The sequence below is a fragment of the Suncus etruscus genome, chromosome 16 (genome assembly GCF_024139225.1).
Source record: "Suncus etruscus isolate mSunEtr1 chromosome 16, mSunEtr1.pri.cur, whole genome shotgun sequence".
Lineage (NCBI taxonomy): Eukaryota > Metazoa > Chordata > Mammalia > Eulipotyphla > Soricidae > Suncus > Suncus etruscus.
Window position 1 is genome coordinate 39,680,380 of NC_064863.1, and position 19,061 is coordinate 39,699,440.

Genomic DNA, 19,061 nt, shown 5'->3' on the forward strand with positions numbered 1-19,061 from the left:
ACTGACAAGCACATATTTTCAAGTATGTAATATTCTACTTTTAAATATATCCATAAAGTACTTCAAGTTTGTTTAAAAATTTCATGTCTATTTATTTCCTTTTCAGAAGTGATGTAACACATCATTTATATTTGGCATCCTAATGGCATTAACTTGTCCACAGAAAAATGCTTTTTCTTCTTACATCATTACTGCATCTTGAATAAACCCTTTCTTCAGTATCAAGTCTTTTCAATTTTCTTTTTAATGCCACTTATGCAATGCAAATGAGATTTTCTCTGCTGCATCTGCTGTGATTTTTTCCAGCATTATGTTTATGTTGTATAACATGATTGACTATCTTAAATAATTTTAGAAGAAATGTCAGTATTGAAGTGGTGGTTTCCATGACAATAAAATAATACTTTGTAGTTAAACAAAGAAAAGCTTCTCAAAGAAAGTTAGGAGTTGACACCTTTTATAAGAATAAACAGAAAAAAAAAGTTAAAACTCCTAATTTCAAAAAATCATGTTCATCAAAATAATTAGTGAATTTTGCATTCATATTGGCTACAGTGCCTCCCTTTTCTTACACATAATAAATTTGGTGGTATAAGGCTTAATATTAATTCACATTTATTTTTTTTCAAGTGAGAAAACTTGTTAAGGTACAAAACCCCCAAAGCTGCCCAGAAAGGATAGATAGGGTTGTCATACAGAATAATACTTCTGAAAAGATCAAGTAATGAAAAACCTCAGAGAAGATAGAAGCTGCTTAGTGTGTCCATGAATTTATCCAGAACTGTACTTATAGCTTCATGGTCCAGGGAGATAATTTGGTCTTTCATCTTTTCTTTGATTTTAGATGAGTGTGTGCTTTGCTTGTCATATAAGTTTTAGCCTCAGTGAATTAAAGAACAATCAAATTTCACAGAAACTTTTCTCAAATACCTCATGTATCAAGAGGGTTATAGCAAATAGCAAGAGAGTTATGACATCTACTTCAAATTTATTTGAGGAGATAAAAATATTTTAGTAGTTATAAAATAGAAAGATAATCTTACAAATCCAGATTTTGTGTCTGCCATTTACAACTGGATGACTTCTATTTCAATCAGCTATAGAATCTGTACTTTACAGTTCATTCTTTATTGACAAGATGAAGCATTTTTTTCCTTTTTTTTTTTTGCTTTGAAAGAATTTACAAAAGGACTTAAGAATGTAGCACTAGAAAAAGACAGTTCTCGTTATCAAAACACATACTGGTCTACCTGTACACATGTAGAAAAGCATAAGATTTTAATAGTCAGATAAGTTATAATTTAGGAAAATGATTAAAATATTACAACATAAAATAGGCCTAGACTATTATTTTCATGTCCGAAATAGAAGTGTATGTTGCTTCTGTATCTTAACAGGGAAGTAGGAAGCATTCCATACTATGAGAAGAAAGTGTAAAAGTAAGAAGTGCTGGAGCCAGGGAGATAGCTCAGAAGGTTGCTTTGCACGCTACCAACCTGAAACCGGCCCAGAAACGATCCCTAGCATTCTATATGGTCCTTCAAGCCTCCCAGGAATGATTTCTGAGAGCAGAACTGGGAGTAACCCCTCGGTGTGTGCCACTGGGTGTGTTCCAAAATTCAAAAATATATATTGATGGATAAACCTGATATTACTGACCTCAAACACAAAATTTTATTCTCATACTTACAGCTTCCAAATTTCAGAGGACATGAATGAGCGTCCATCGGAAAATCCTCCAAGTGCATTGGACATTCAGCTTGAACAGTAAGCCTAGAATAAAAAAATTCTACTCTAAGAAAACTGGAAAGTCAAGATAAACCATTCCTTAAAGTTGTTAGCATAATCAATGATGAGGTAGAAAATTTAAAGCATCCTTGCCATAGGATAATTCACAGAAATACAAGTATTTTTTTACATTTAAATTATTTTTCAGAAGACAATAGCATATACAGAATATGATGTTAAGCAATATTTACTTAATAATTTTTCTTTTATGGTTATTTTAAGTATACATTAAATGCACTTTAGAGATGTTTTTAATTTAATGGGGGTAAGTTCACTATTATTTGAAGTGTTAGAGATTCAAAACATTGCTAAAATATAACATTATATCATCAAATAAGCAATTATATAGCAAAATATATAATTTTAAAAATGGCCCATGATGTTTTCTCCTAAATAATTAAACTGATAGTAAATCTTAAATATGTATGTATATATGTAGTTATAAATATAGTACAAGACTGAGATACAAATAGATACCTTTGTAAAATAAGACTGTTATAAAAATATAAAAGAATTTAGAAATACTATGTATCTTTTTCTGTATTTATATGATCATAATGAGTAATTAGGAAATATTTACATAGTTATTGATAATTTCATTTCACACAAAATTGGATAAAATGAATAGTAAAATATTTTTTAAAATCTCATGATGAACAAAACAAATGTGGAAAAATTTTTCTTTACATACATCTAACGTAGTACTTAAGTAGAAATCAATATATTGTTTCCCAGAACTGTACCTTATCACTGAACCAACTCACTTGAAATATCAACAGGTAAAATCGATAGGATCACTATCCCTGTATAATTAGATTTAGAGAGAAGCAGAAGAAATAGATAACATTTTTGCCTTAGGTAATTATAATTTAGCTATGAGTCCTCAGATTTTCTTGAGAGATCAGACTATTATTGCTCTTTTAAAAATAACTCACTGGGGCCGGGCGGTGGCGCTCGAGGTAAGGTGCCTGCCTTACCTGCGCTAGCTTAGGAGACGGACCGCGGTTCGATCCCCCGGCGTCCCATATGGTCCCCCAAGCCAGGAGCGACTTCTGAGCGCATAGCCAGGAGTAACCCCTGAGCGTCACCGGGTGTGGCCCAAAAACCAAAAAAAAAAAAAAAAAAAAAAAAAATAACTCACAATAGGGGCCGGGCGGTGGCGCTAAAGGTAAGGTGCCTGCCTTGCCTGCGCTAACCTTGGACGGACCGCAGTTCGATCCCCCGGTGTCCCATATGGTCCCCCAAGCCAGGAGCAACTTCTGAGCACATAGCCAGGAGTAACCCCTGAGCGTTACTGGGTGTGGCCCAAAAACCAAAAAAAAAAAAATAACTCACAATAGAAACTCACCAGTTAATAAATAATATAAAAATGACACATCAAGGCCAGTTGCATAGATCTAACTATGTAACTACTCAAAAAAGTGAATGAATGATTTGACTTTAGTATTTATCCTTTAAAATTTTTTTTGTTTTTTTTTTGGGGGGGACCACACCCGATGATGCTCAGGGGTTACGCCTGGCTATTAGCTCAGAAATCACTCCTGGCTTGGGGACCATATGGGATGCTGGGGGATCAAACTGAGGTCCATCCTAGGCTAGCGCGGGCAAGGCCTTACCCCTTGTACCACCACAAGATTTTTGAATATTTCTTTGATTATGTAGATTAAAATAACATGTTAAAATAATTTATGGGAATATTTAACAAAGAATTTGGTAGCATTATAGTAGTATATTTTTAAATATTTAAGAATTCATGACATGCAATTTATGTTGAAATCATCCAAAAGTTAATAAAGTTTATGTATATGACTTCTGATATTAAAAACAATTCCATAATTATATAAAGAAAATTTTAAAAGAAAAATGTAAGTCATATTTAAGATTACTTAAAATTGTGAAAAACTAAGAGGGTGATAGTAATATATACTTAATCTTTGTCTTTTAACATACAAGAGTTTGCAAAACACCTTATTGTATACTTTAATAATGTTACAAAAAATGCCAACATATATTACACCTTATGATTAGGGTGACCCACTTTGATACATGGATTTCTTAGCATTTAAATGCATATCGCAAACATAAAATCATACCTCATTGTGTACAGGAGAGTGCCATCATCCTGAATTCTAAGAAGCTTATTTGGCATGGTCATATTATGAGCTACTGATTTTTTCCCATTGTGAAAGAAGGTATCAGGAGTCCAGATTTTGCTTGCCATTAAGTTATTAAGTCGAAGAATGTTCATTGGCCCTTTAAATTTTAACCGTTCATCTTTCCATTTTTGCCGAAAGAAAACATCTATTGTATATTCCTAAAATTTAAAAAATAGCTTTACTTTATAAATAATGTTTTTAGTAACAAGAGACTATAACATGTCATAAAGAACAATCATGTACTTTAAAATGAAAGAGCACTTTTCCTGAGGACAGAATAACATTCATCCAAAACAATGTATGCATACCATTATTTATTGCAGCATTCAGTACAATAGCTAATACTTTGAAAATCAATCAAGATGTCCAACAACAGATGAGTGGAAGATGTGGTACATTTATACAATGGAATACTACGTAACTGTAAGAAATGATGCAATCATGGAATTGTTGTAACATGGATGAAACTGGAAGATATTATATTAAATGCAGTAAGTCAGAAGAGGGATCAAGACAGAATGATATCATATATAAGTGGCATTTGGAATAACTGCATGGAGAAATGCAATAATCTAAATGGGAGTTGTCCCAAATACCTAGAGTATAGTGAGGAGAAACACAAATATGAAAATATGGGGACCAGGGGCAAGAGGTCTCAGCTACATTGGTGAAGAAAATAAAAAGAGAGAACTAAGTATCTAAGCCAAAATAAACAACAATGGAATCAAGAGGCCCAGACTCTAGCATTCTGAACTAACAAATAAACAAATGAAAGCCACAGAGAGAGAACTTTATTAAATAAGTATATTTTAGATCAAAATGATAAATTCTTAACAAAAAAGGTCTAAAATAGGATTAAGTAAGGATGCTAATACTATGAAGAACATACAGTCAGAAAAATTAAAGAAAATTTTCCTTTACACATTTACTGAGTAAATCAAAGCTGTTTTAATGACAATACAAAATTAGGTAGTTTTAGAATAGAACTACCTAGAGAAGAAGTTTGCTGTTTTAAAAGAATCATTTTTGGGGCCACATTCAGTGATGTGCTAGAGTTTCTCCTGACTTTAAATTCAGGGTTCACTCTTGGTGATGCTCAAGGGACCTAATGTGATGTTGTTATCAAATCTGGATTGGCTGCATGCAGGACAAGCACCTTCAACACTATTTCTTCAGCACAAGAGGGGGCATAATCTTCAATAACCACTAGGCAACTTAAGACAGGTCTTTGAACAATAATAGCAAAGACCAAAATAAAACAAAACCAGCAAGTCCTGGTACACAAATTCATTTCAGGTAACTATTTTTTACAAATACTTGTATCTTTTAACGCATCCTTAGCCAAAGAAAGTCAGAGAATTGAGCTGTATTATAATAAATTAGGTAAAATTTATGTATTGAATTTAAAACTTACCTTGATAATCAATAAATAATATAGCAAATACAAAATCAAATAATTTCATATGCATATATTTTTATCCACAAGTCATCTTTATCATTTTGAGTTATATGCATTTATATAATAAATTTAAGTTATATGAGTTTAATATCATTTTAAGTGATATGAATTTATAGTCAAATTTTGATTAATATATCACTAATTATTTAAGGAAGTCAATGAAAAACAAAGAGTATTTAAAGATATTTGTGTATATATAATATAATATTATTATACTATATATGTCATTATAATATATAACATGTCATATATTATAATATATTGTATGTAACTATATGCATATTGTATTTAAAAATATTTTCATGAATATCTTTTTGAAGGATTATAAAGAAAATTATTTTATTATTAAATGTTCTTCTAGATACGTACATAATTATCTGTTCTGATCTTTAATATTTTAATATATTAGTATAAGATATGCACAAATATAAATAAAATATTGCAAATCTGTAACATATATAATAGGTATATATAGATATAAATACATACACAAATACCATTAAATCACTAGTTTTTATGATTTTTTTTTTTTTTTGGTTTTTTGGGCCACACCCGTTTGATGCTAAAGGGTTACTCCTGGCTAAGCGCTCAGAAATCGCCCCTGGCTTGCGGGGACCATATGGGATGCCAGGGGCTCGAACCGCGGTCCTTCCTTGGCTAGCGCTTGTAAGGCAGACACCTTACCTCTAGTGCCACCTCTCTGGCCCCATAGTTTTATGATTATTTTTCAAAATTAGAACAGTAAAAGATTACAGTTAAAATACATTTATTCTATTGTATTTAAGTAAAATAAAATGCCAAATTTTTTGCATGTAACATCCTTACATGTCAAAAAAAAAACAGTCAATGCTTAAAAAGAATACTTTTGGGGCTGAAGAAATATTACAATGTGTAAGACAGTTGTCTTGCATGCGGCTAGTTTAGGTTCAATCCAGCACTGTTCCCTAAGCCTAGAGACAGAACTAAGCTCTGAGCATAATAGGGTGTGCCACACACCCCAAAATATTTTTGTAAGGAATTTCCCTTAAGAAAAAACTTCAACAGTTCCATGCTTATATACTAACATAATAATTATCTGATCTTCTTTTATAAGATTACCAGAGAAACACAAGAGTTTATTTCAATATTTTAAACAAACTTATATGTTTTGTGAACTGAACTTGTAAACAAACACCAAGATAAATTATACCATTCCATAAAAATACAAAAGCTAACAAATTTAGGATCAAACAAGAATAATAAATGCCCAATGACATATCAGTAATAAACTATAGCCTAAGTATGGAGGATACAAAATTATGTGTTGAATGAGATTGAATAATCTAATATTTAAAAAAATACTTGCAAGGATTTTAATCTAATTAAGTATTTAACAGTTGGGGTTAAAGATAAATTCAGTGAATTTCTGATTTCCAATTGTTAGGAAGAAGAACCCAGAAAAGCAATAGTTTCTAATCTAATGCTTTTAATACTCCAAAGTATTATTTTATAATTTATACTAAAAACAAGAACACTTTCTATTGCTCTGTTTATATTATAAACATGATTTAGAAGACATATTAACTTAGGAAGATAACATTTTAGTTCCTAGGTCATTAATTATAAACTCATGCTTTTGCCAATTTCTAAAGAATTATGACTACTCACTAAAACATAAGTAAACTGTAGGGCCACTCTTGGAGAAATTTGTTTTATACTTTGATTTACTGAGTGAATTTAAAAATAACAAAATGTATTTCATTAAATCTTCTGTGCATATAAAGTCAAGACTTTGTAAGTTCCAATAAGTTTTCTTTATTACAAAGAGAAAACTGTTTTATAAAGCACATATGTAACAATAAAAAAAAACAGCACTCTTACAATACACATGAATAAGTAGAGCAGGCTTTATAGTGCAACTCTGGGGGCCATAAAAGAAAATTTTCATACAGAATTATCACTGTGGAATAAGAGGAAAGGTGAGAATCATGAGAACAAATGACAGGATTGCCAGTAAATTCAATCAACATAGATAATCATTAAACCCTATATGTAAAGAAGTTCACAAAGTAATAGTAAAATAACTATACAAATGGTTTTATGACTATGGCACATGTAAAATATCTGGGCTTTCTATCTTGAGCAAGGATATGAGCAGATTTAAAAAACTAACAGAAAATGATAACTAAATATTTAATTCTTTTAGTAAATGATTAATTTTATTTAATCCAAGTATTCAATTTGGGGTTGGAGAGACTATAGCAGGAAGGATGTTTGCTTGCATACAACCAACCAAGTTCAACACTGGACATCACAAATAAATGCAAGAACTACCAAAATTGATCCTTGAGTGAGGAGAAGATAAATACTGCACATCAACAAATAAGGCATAAACCCATCTCCCCAGTAAAAGAAAGTATTCGTATAATTTATAGTTTTGTGTTCAAAAAATTCCCTGATATAATTTATACCCATTTAAAGCCACTTTAAAGAAGTATCCACATTACATACCTTGTGAATATTTCAGAAGTCAGAATCAATTTCAAGAAAAAATAAGCAAACATAATAATTTAGTAGTTTTTTATTATCATGATTTTTTTGGTTGTTAAGCAACATATATGCTAAAATTATTGGAAGTAAAACATCAGAGCAAATTTTTTACTCTTTTTATATTTAGAAAATTATGCTACAGGATAAGATTGGAGTTAGTTTTAAATGTCAAGATTTTTTTTCACATTTAAAATCAGGCTCATATATAGGTCAGGAGGACAAGAACAATAATAAATTGTTTAATATAAAATAAGTGTTAGAAGCATGAGTTTGGCCACTGAAATTTCTAAAGAATGAAGCTTAAATTCTTACTCCAAGTCTCCAAAATCCTGATCTCTATCTTTCTTGCTTCATCAGTGCTCCCACCATATGGGCACACACTCTGCTTTCAATAATAGGTACACTGAAGCTATCTCCTGCATGTATCATACTCTATTAAACTAGACAAACACACTAATGTCTGTTGCAATAGTATTTGTGCCACTTTCTTAAACTTACTTGACCAACATAGACCGCACACAGAAAATGAAGAAAAAGAGCAGCTACCTTCTTTAATGCCAAATCACTGTCATCTACCATACTAAATGGAATTGAGAAAATAAACAGTAATGAGGTCATGAAAGAAGGTAATAGTCATTATTAATCCAATGTAGAATCAAAGACTCTAGAAAATAGTGATCATGACACATAAAATGTCATGAGTAGAGGTACATGAAGTCAACATCTCAGATATATTAAGGGAAATAGCAGCAGGCTATTCCAAATCATTACAATAACCAGTATGAGATATGTGTATTATAATTAATTTATATTGTGACCAAAGTGCATTACAAATCTTTCACTGCATCATTTATCGTACATAGTGACAATGAATGAGGACACCACCAGTGCTGTCCTCCCTCCGCCCCTGTTCCCAGTATGCATCCCATATTTCCCTCCTCTACCCCCCCCCAGTATGCTAGTGCAATTAATCTCCACTTTACAGCTTGTTGTAGATTGAGCATCCATTTCACCATCATTGGAGATAAAAAGAATAAGAAAAAGAGGAGAAAAAAAAATTGGTGACAACTACCAAAATAAAAGAAAGGAGAAAAGAAAAAGAAAAGAAAGAAAAATGGAAGAAAAAAGAAAAAAAATGGACCCGGCAAATAAAAATAAAAATAAATCTCTAAATAATAACCCCAAGTGTGAAAAAGAAAGAGAAAAGTGGAAGAACAACGAGAAGGAAAATAAAGTAAAAAACTAACAAATCAACACAAAACAAGAAAAAGTATGGGTGCTCGAGTGGTAGGGTTTGCTGTTCCCACCACTTTTTTTTTTTTTTTTGCACAGTAAGCATTGGGGAAGAAAGGGAATTCCTGTGGCCTAAGAGATTCAGGGTTTTTCCATCCTTGAAGCATACCATCATGGGATCAACTCCTGGCTCCATATATACTCATTGCCCCATCCAAAAGGCTTTTTTGTGAAACCAGGAAAGTTTCCTCTTGGTTGTGTGTGAGAAAATCAAGCCACTGTAGCTAGCGATCTTAGTATTTGCGCAGGTTATAGGTCAAGGTCTAGGATAGAGTCAGGTTATAGGTCAAGGTCTAGGATAGAGTCACTAGGTTTAGAGGTTCCTATCCATCGTTGTTGTGGTGTTCAGTCTTCTGTAACACCTGCTCCCTGTTTTCATCAGTCCCTAAGCTGAAGCCTAGGATATTATTTATTCAAAGGTTCTTCTCAGTCTCTGTTGGACCTCTGCAATAAGGCATCTTGTTGTTATTGTTGTTGTTGTTTTTTATGTGTCCTGGACTACAGCCTAGGGTAGGGTTTTCCTTATTAGTCCCAAGGTAGGCTTGTTCATTCAGTTGTCAATGTCAGTTTTCTGTTGTTGGTGCTCTGATTTTTAACAGTTCAAAGGGTGATATGTCTTCTGATTTTCATTTAGTGTTAGGTGATGTGATAGGACAGCCTGGTCTTAGGTCAAATTTTCCTTTCCTCGTTGTCATATCAAAACTGGCCCAAGTTGGTGCCAGAGTAGTGTTATAAATCTCCCAATGGAGCTTAGTTCCTGGTGGTGTTGCCTGGAGTTGTTTCATTTCTACGTTGGGGATCTGGGGTTTCGGATTGGACTAACACTGTCCAATCTCCTGGGGACTGGTTGTATCCACATGACACATGTTCAGGATGGGAGGCACCCTTCTGCTATAAAAAGTGAGTTCTTATCCCTAGAAGATAAGATCTTGTTTCTGTGTCTATGGTTTCCCCCCTTTTTTTACTGTGCCCATACAAAAACGTATGGTGTCATACTGTGTTGCTGGTGCTATTCTGGGTAAGGATGACAGGCTGCACACACAGTCTCTGTCGTCTGGTTTTGTTCTGAGCTTTTATCCCAGTTAGGGATTTTTGTACTAAGCAGCACCAAAAATGGTAAGGATAGAGAAAAAATGTATATATTGAAATAGAACAAATAAATAAAACTGAGTTAAAAAGAAAAGGTATTCGAATAAAACAAGTCGTGGAGGAGGCTGCTTGTATATTTAGGAATACACATCTTAGGATGTATTGTTATACAGGTATTGAGCTTCCATAGGCAATATAAGACTCCCAATTAAGTCTATTGATATATTCTTGTGGGGAGTAAAAGCCAAGGTACTTTTCGATTCACAGGCCTTGGAATTGAGTTTGAGAGATGCTTTGCTGCATTATGAGACCATATAGTGTCTTTGAGCTGGGAGTTTTGCTGAGGCCGATTCCTGTATCGTGCAACAGTCCATGATTTGGTAGGGTGAGAGGGGCCATCAAGCATGAGTCTGCAGGCTTGCTGGTTGTGTTCTTTGCTGATGCATGAGAATGAGGACCCAGAGGGTGTCTTTCACTGAGGAGCTTGAAGGTGGTCTGTTGGGGCAAGAGGTCAATCTTGGTGCCTACCGAGTTAGGAACTGAGGGTAAAGAAGGTTAAATTAGGGGAAGATAATGAATCAGGATTGAAAAATGAGGGGATACAGGAGACACAGGAGTAGGGGAGAAGCAATACATGACAGGGGCTATATACAATACATATATATGAATTGTTTGTGATTTCGGCTTGGAATCAGTACAGAAAGTCACGTCCATAAAGACTGACTTTAAAGATCTATTTGAGTGTTATCATCCAAATTTTTGGTATTCCGTTTCCTTTTCTAGGAACTGTCTAGAATGAAGAACATTTTTAGATAATGCTCAAAAAGTATATTTGTCGCACTGGTATATGCGCCCGCGTGGTTATACAAATGAGTATTAGTAAGAAAAGACACCACTGCAGAGGGTCCAGTATGGATACTGGAGGAGTTTCCCCTCCTCCCCTCTCCCCCCAGAGCCCAGTTGCCAAACCTGGCCCTGAAGATCAGTTTGGCATGGGGGCATCTCAGTCTCCTGGACTAGTTGGTCAGCCCAGGAGGCCATTGGCCAGCTATCTGCCCAGATTCCCAGCCATACCTGTAGGAGAGGAACAGTAATCCTGGCATGTGGGATTTTCTGTGTCCAGCTGCAGCCTCCCTCTCCAGTATGAAAAAAGCATAGGGGAGGAGTTTGCCTCTTCCCCATCCCCCCAGAGCTCAGATGCCAGACCCGGCCTTGAAAGCCAGCTTGGCATGGGGGGCTCTCGGTCTCCAGGACTAACTGGTCATTCCTGGGGGCCTTTGGACAGATGTCTGCCCAGATTCCCAGCCATGCCAGTCGAAGAGGAACAATAATCCTGGCATGTGGGATTTTCTAGGTCCAGCTGCAGCCTTCAAAATTGAGGAATTTTTACACCCTAGAATAGTAGAGTGGATAAAGCATTGCTTGTCCCAAGCCAACCAAACCAGGTATCACATATGATTCCTAAAGAATCACCACCAGAAATGATCACCAGTAGATAACTAGGAATATTCACTGCACATAGCTGATCATCGTCTCCAAACAAAAAGAAACAAAGAAAAATAATTTTCTTGTTTCCCCTCCCCCTCAAAAAACAACCACTGTGAGAACCTATAGAACATATAGTGGTTATCTTAGCTTTAATCTATGCACTAATGCATACTCTAATGCACAAGTATTTTAACTCTAATACTGCAAAAGAAACAAACAAAACACAGCACAACAGACTAGGTATTTAGTAAATCCTGTTAAAATGAACAAACTCAATTCATAACTTTCAGTACTTCATATCACAGTACCAAAGAGATATGGAGATATGTACAGATTTTTAATCCAGTACACAATGTCATAGAAATATGTGAGCGCCATATGGTAGAACACTAGGATAAGAGGACCCTAGAAAGACATCAGTGAAAATGCAATTGAGCTTGGCCTTAAATAATAAAAGATGTCCAGTTGGCAAAGAAAGAAGGAAGCAAAACAAGAACAGGGAAAAACATTTGCAAGGCCAGAGAACTGTTAAAGATAATGGCATATTTATGAATACTGAAATGCTCAATATAATCTTTATAAATAATTCTTATTGATAGTTAGAATGACTTATAGTTACTGCCCTCCCTTTTGCCTCCTCATGTCAAGCTCATTGCTTAAAAATATTTTCACCACTCCTTTTTCCATTTCCTCACCTCCCACATTTTTCAACCCACTGCAATATGGCTACTTTTACCAAGATCAGCAAATATCTCCTTGTTCTTTATCTAATGACACATTTAAATCCTTTCCATGGTCTTACCATAATATGCAAATCTGTAGTAGTCACTCCCTACTTGCAACATTCTCCTACATTGACATTAAAACTACATTATTTTTCTGGTATTTGGGGGAAATGATAGGAAAATATTTATCAATGAATCTGGTCCTGCTTTATAGACCAACAATCTTAATAATATCTCCTGTCTCAAAGTGATTTTTTGGAAGATAAGACCTATTGTTCTTATTAATTAAGGCAGGGAAATGTGTGGCTGTTTCCACCAAATAGGTCTAACCTTTTAACCTAGACTAAGAACATAATTTTCATTTATAGATCACTTCCTGTTCAGACATTATAGCTGTTTCTTATTTTGACAAACACACACACACACACACACACACAAGCACAAGTGCAAGTAGACAGAGGATACCTATCTTCCTAAGAAGTAAGAGAGCTATGATATTAGATTTATATTTTAAGTCTCTATTACTCTATTTCTTGAAAAGAAATTTGATGTGGGAAGAAATCAACTCTCAAATGGTCTCCTTTCTGGAATGCTAAATTCGTTCATTAGATAAAATTTTACTGTGGGCGAAGTCTATGGTTTCATCTAGGTATCAGATGATCCACACCACCTACTTGATAGAATCTGTGCCTCTGGGAGATATCTGACTATTTTATTTCATACATTACTGAATTAAAAAGACTAATCTCTGACTTTGTTTGGCAGGGGACCAAAGAATGTCCAATCCTAAAAAGGAAATTCTCCAGTTGATACATAGTTCTATGGCTCATATTACTGAAATTAGTCTGCAGCCTTTTCTTTTTATTCATATTAGAGTTTCTAGGAAAATATAATAATTAATTTGCTTTAACTTATTCCCTTTCAAATGGTAAATGTTTATGGTCTCAACAACCATTAAATGGTTCCCCAAATCGTTAACTTCTGATGCAGATTGAACAAAACTCCTTCATACAGTATGCTTTATCTGAGTGAATGGCCATACATCCAATTAAGGGTTCATACTGTACTACTCCTCCAAAGCCTATATGCAACAGGGCACCAACTATTTTTAAATTTTTCTTTCAGTGATCTCTTACTAATATTTGGTATGCTCAAGCTTTATTCCCACTGTCTTGACTCAATTTACAAATATTTTCTTGACTGTAATACAACATATTTTATACTAAAATTTACTTTCCCTATCCTACAAAATAAATTATTGAATTTTATATAATCTGACTCTGTCAATTGCATTCTTTAACTCAAATCTTCTATCATAATCCAAAAACAAAGCTTTTTGTAGCCTAAGCATAAAACTAAATACTTTAACTTACTAAAATGCATATTGTTATGCCCTACAACAAGCAATTATAGTTCCACAGATTGTGGAAGCCGCTATTAAAACTGTTTGAATAAGTACTACCAGTAATTCCAATGCAAACAATTCATGAATCACAGTTGGAAGAACATTATTAAAATAGCTAGGAGGGTGCTGAAATAAAATAGCTAAATGAATGAGTGTTCCCCAGGTTTAGTAATTATCTTTCTAAATTATCAGTTAATATACTGTAATTGACTCTAGAAGTCATCTTTACTTAAAATCTACTGTACCCATCATAATTTGTAGCATATTTCCTTATATCTTAGATTTACAAGTAACTTTGGTTAATGACTAATGGCTTTTCTAAGGCTAATTATTTACCAATATTCAACAAGATATTATAACTCTCCAAATCTATGATGTCAATTGTTGAAAATGAAATATAATAATAAATTCTGGGAAGATTAAGAGATAATGCATTTATGTTTCCACAATGAAATACAACAACCAACATATATCATCAATAAACAAAAGTCATCATGCACAGAATTCTTACTATCCTAAAGAAAGCTGTGGGTCACATCTCTAAATATTTCTGAAATTCATACCATTAAGTTTTAGTCAAATGCTTAGTTTTGCAGTAAAAACAATCTAAAACTAAAGTTTTCAGTTAACAATTAATAGTAACCATTCAAGACTATGAATTTACACATGCAGTAAATAAAATGAAAAATAAAAAACAGAACCTATATAGAAACCAAAGATAAAGGAAAGAAAAAACACAATAATAGAGTGATATATATACATATATATATTACTAAAATGCAAACTCCTATTACAAACTTTGTAACTGTTAGCTAGTAGCACATTCCAAAGTTTAATTACTTTCTTACTCATGAATTTTTAAATGTTAAAATAAAAGATTTTTAACTTAATTGCAGACACTGTAATTAGAATCTTTAATTATAATTTAGATGTGCAACTTTCTTTGGACAATTACACTGGTTAATAATAATTAAATAGCAGTTAGTGTTTGTGTGCCCTATGTGAGTGTGTGTTTGTTCTTTGGGTTTTTAATTCTTTTTGCTATGCTGTTTTTTTCCTCTCAGGCTAATGTCACAGCAAATCTTCATCATCAACCTGAACTGGAGAATTTAGAGGCTTAAGTTCTTGCTATTCAGGATGCACACTGCATAGGAATGAGAGTTTAACAACCAAGCACCAAAGTAAATTTAAATTTAAACAATTTTCACCATTAACTACTTGTGTTTTATGCATGAGTAAGTTAGTTTCTTATCTAGTTTTATAAATTTTTCATTCTGTTAACAGTATTATGGTCAAGTTTCATCTCTATACCCAGAACATATGTAATACAAATATACATACAAATGTTATCTCATTGCATGTCTTGTTTTCAGAAAAAAATAACATCAAGATGGAAAATCATTTGTTTTATCATTATGAAAACAATATCGTTTTATTTAAAAAAATATATACCCTTTTTGGAATGAGCTTTATCTTTCTATTAGATTCATATCACTTTAGTACATTTTACCACCATAATTGTATTTGTCTCTTTTGTACATGTAATAGTTGCAAAAGTTTTATTTTCCACAGCTTCATTTTCCCTTTCTATATTTGGACAAAGATCAAACAATGCCTGCTGAGTGATCTATCTTTCAAGGCATGTTTAAAATCTTCCTCAGATCTCATATTTTTTATGGATGCCAATTTTCAAGTATTGAGCCTTTCATATTTTGACACAGCCTCTGGTTTCCCTTTCTGTACCACAGGATAACTTTAAATATGTCTCCTTTGCAGCTCTCCTAATATTAAGCATTATCAGTTGAATTCCAATACACAATAAGAAAAAATCATTTTTCTTTTTTTTTTTTACCTGTTTATTTGCTTTCTTTCTTTTTTTATTTTAGTCAAAGTGGATTACAAATCTTTCACAGTAATTATTTAGGTACATAGTGTCATTGAATTGGGACATAGAACTAGTTTATTTTTCTTCCTTTTTCTTTTCTTTTTTCTTTTTTAATTTTGACCATACTGGCTTACATATCTTTCACAGTAGTATTATGCTACTATGTACCTAAAATACTACTGTGAAAATAATTTTTTAATGGAGTCTCTTCTGAGTTTTAGACAGTTGTCATTGTTGAATACAGTCCCTAAGGACATGACACAATGAAACTTATGCCACCAGGTAGAATATTTAAATACATCATGTACTTGAGCATGACCCCAACCACCTGAAGTTGCTTCTTCTCTTAAAAGCAACATCCTTACCAAGGTGGTGTGTCCTGACTGAGAGGAAGGGCTCTCTGTTCCTTAGTTTATTTTTGTTCTAGCTGCCTCACCCTCAGAAATAATTGAAGTTTTCAATATTTGCTAAATCTGTATAGATTACAGCTCTTTATTCTGATTTATAATTGCTTTTATTATCATTATTTAAGATTTTTAGTGTTTTTGTTATTATTTTAGATTTTCCTGTTAAGACTTCTATTATAAATATTCTTTTTTTTTTTTTTTTTTTTTAGTTTTTGGGCCACACTCGGCGGTGCTCAGGGGTTACTCCTAGCTGTCTGCTCAGAAATAGCTCCTGGCAGGCACGGGGGACCATATGAGACACCGGGATTCAAACCAACCACCTCAGGTCCTGGATTGGCTGCTTGCAAGGCAAACACCGCTGTGCTATCATTCCCGGCCCTGTAAATATTCTTCTTTCACTAGATTTCAGTGATGAAGTAAGTATGTCCCAAATGAGTAGTCATGTAATAAATGAGATTTCTTCAAAGGTGACAGTCTTTGTAAAACTGAGGAAGCATGGTAAGTAAAAATGGAAAGAGAATCTGTCGTGAACAGAGATCTCAATTATGAGGTTCAAAAGTAATTGTATGAGAACTATTATGTTTACAATATCCTGCTAGATTTTTTGTAGTGCTTGATAATATTATGTTATATTAATTTCATGGAGTTCATGTGCTTATTCTATTTTTCAAATTTAGGTACATTTTCTAAAATATGCTGTTCCACAGAAATATATTTACATTCAACTTTTCATGGTTTTAATAAAGTCTTACTAAATATTAATACTATTATTTTTTCACATTTCTATGCCTGATTTGACTTCTGGAAAGAGAAAAATAATTTTCCAGATTAAAATACAGAACAATTTAGGGGCCGGAGCTGTGACTCAAGCAATAAGATGTCTGCCTTGCCCTCGCTAGCCTAGAACGGATCACGGTTCGATCCACGGAGTCCCTTATGGTGCCCAAAGCCCTGAGCTCAAAGCTAGGAGTGACCCCTGAGCGACACAGGGTGTGACCCCCAAAACAAAACAAAAACAAACAAATAAAATACAGAACAATTTAAAGAGGTAAAATTAATCAAAAAATTGGGATTCCCCAAATGTCAATAAAATTGTGATTAGATGTGAACCTCATTTAATATAAACATTTATATATTAATTTGGACAAATTTTAAGAGTATCAGTCTCCCAAAATCTGGGGTGATTATGCTTCTACTTGCTTTACAGTTTAGTTGCCTAAGTCAATGGAATTCCTGTAAGGTTATAGACTTGTCACTGATGGAACAGATTACAGAATTTAACTGATAGAATAGCATTAATATTTTATAACAAAAAGAGTTGTATCCTAGAACAATTACTAGTGTCTGGACAAAATGAAAAACTTAATTATTGTAGAAATACATTTGTGGGGGAGAAATCCCGCCCTATGCACCCCAAAACTACAGAGGCACAGCTGGGCTCAGACCACTCCGCAAGCCAGGATTTCTGGGTCTTTGACTGGTATGTTGGGGGCTCTGGGCAGGACAGCTAGCCACAGGTCCCCTGGGCTGAACTCCTAGTCCAGGGGGCCAAGATCCCCCCAAACCTGGTGGGTCTTCAGGGCCACGCCTGGTTAATCGGGCCCTGGGGGGAGGGGGGGAGAAATCCCGCCCTATGCATCCCTAAACTACAGAACCGCGCGGGGGCTAGCGCCCCCATGCGTACTTCATATATTAAGAGTATTCCTTACTGTTATGTTACGTTTTACGTATCCAGAATCTTTATTTTGTATCGTGCCCTTTCCCACATCCCTACAAAGCTCTTTTTTATTCCTTTACTCTCTATCCCCCCCAAACATCTCTAATCTACATTACTCTTTTTAATCAGTAGTGTACAAGCCTTATCACAGACCAAAGCCGTGTATTGTGTGTAACAACCCCAAACTGTTTCAAGATACATAAAATGGACACGTATTTCTTTAGAATATTTTGTTTTTTTTCTCTGACAGCTATAATTCTTACTAAATGTTGTCTTATATAGTGACGATTCTAACCGCTTTTCATCTTCTCTTTTTGAGCTGTTTAACAAGGAATCTTAGAGAAAGAGTCCCCCAGATTAATGCTTATGATTGAACCATAATTGTTCTTATCACCCCCTTATGGGCCAAGAACACCACGTGGCATTGCTCCTTTTTTGCATAGGCACATTAAAATGGGAAAATACTATACATACAAATAAGATCCTATCTAATAGAGATTGGTACAGACAAATCTTATAGTGCAAAGGTACCTTACACCCTGAACATTGACATAACGACCTGGCACAGACCTCAGAAGAAAGGGCATTTCCCTGAACCAGGGAAGCCATCCACAAAACATCCAGGCTGGTCTATAGCATCACCTGGAAGCAATCCTCTACCAAGGAAGACTCTACACTGCTCAGACATTGTCCTGCTCAAAAGAGACTTCCATTAGCACTGAGAAGACTTAACAACAACAACGATTTGCTTACAGGACAGGGCTCCCTGCATTGCCCTTTGATTGTAAGGTGAAACCAGAGGATGCTCCACATCCTGACTTCAATGTTGGATATACAGATTCCAGGATCTTAAATACAGAAGCTTGATACCAACAACAGAGACTGTGTGAAAAATATAAGTGTGTTGGCACTACAGACAATGTCTTGGATTGGACGATCTAGCTTGCCTGGAGCCTAGAGTTGGTCTTGTGCCAGGAACCTTCAGGGGTCGGGTCTTTTTGTATTTAGGCCAAGGTTATTTCTTTCCATGTCCCTCATATTTTGGTGGGCCTATGCAAACAACAATTGCCACTCTAACACCATTTTTGCTGTGCTCCTTTGACTCTAATCCTTAAAAAGA

The 19,061-nt window shown here is 34.2% G+C and overlaps 1 protein-coding gene across 3 annotated transcripts in view; it reads right to left on the reverse strand.

The window, feature by feature from the left end:
• GABRA2 (gamma-aminobutyric acid type A receptor subunit alpha2) overlaps positions 1-19,061 on the reverse strand; it is a 130,326-nt gene that overhangs the window by 50,035 nt on the left and 61,230 nt on the right. For all 3 annotated transcript variants that reach the window (XM_049790152.1, XM_049790151.1, XM_049790153.1), the window contains 2 exons: positions 3,882-4,102; positions 1,691-1,773 (listed from right to left, as the gene is read on the reverse strand). In XM_049790152.1, the coding sequence (XP_049646109.1) occupies positions 1,691-1,773; positions 3,882-4,102 (304 nt within the window). The remainder of the gene's footprint in view (positions 1-1,690; positions 1,774-3,881; positions 4,103-19,061) is intronic.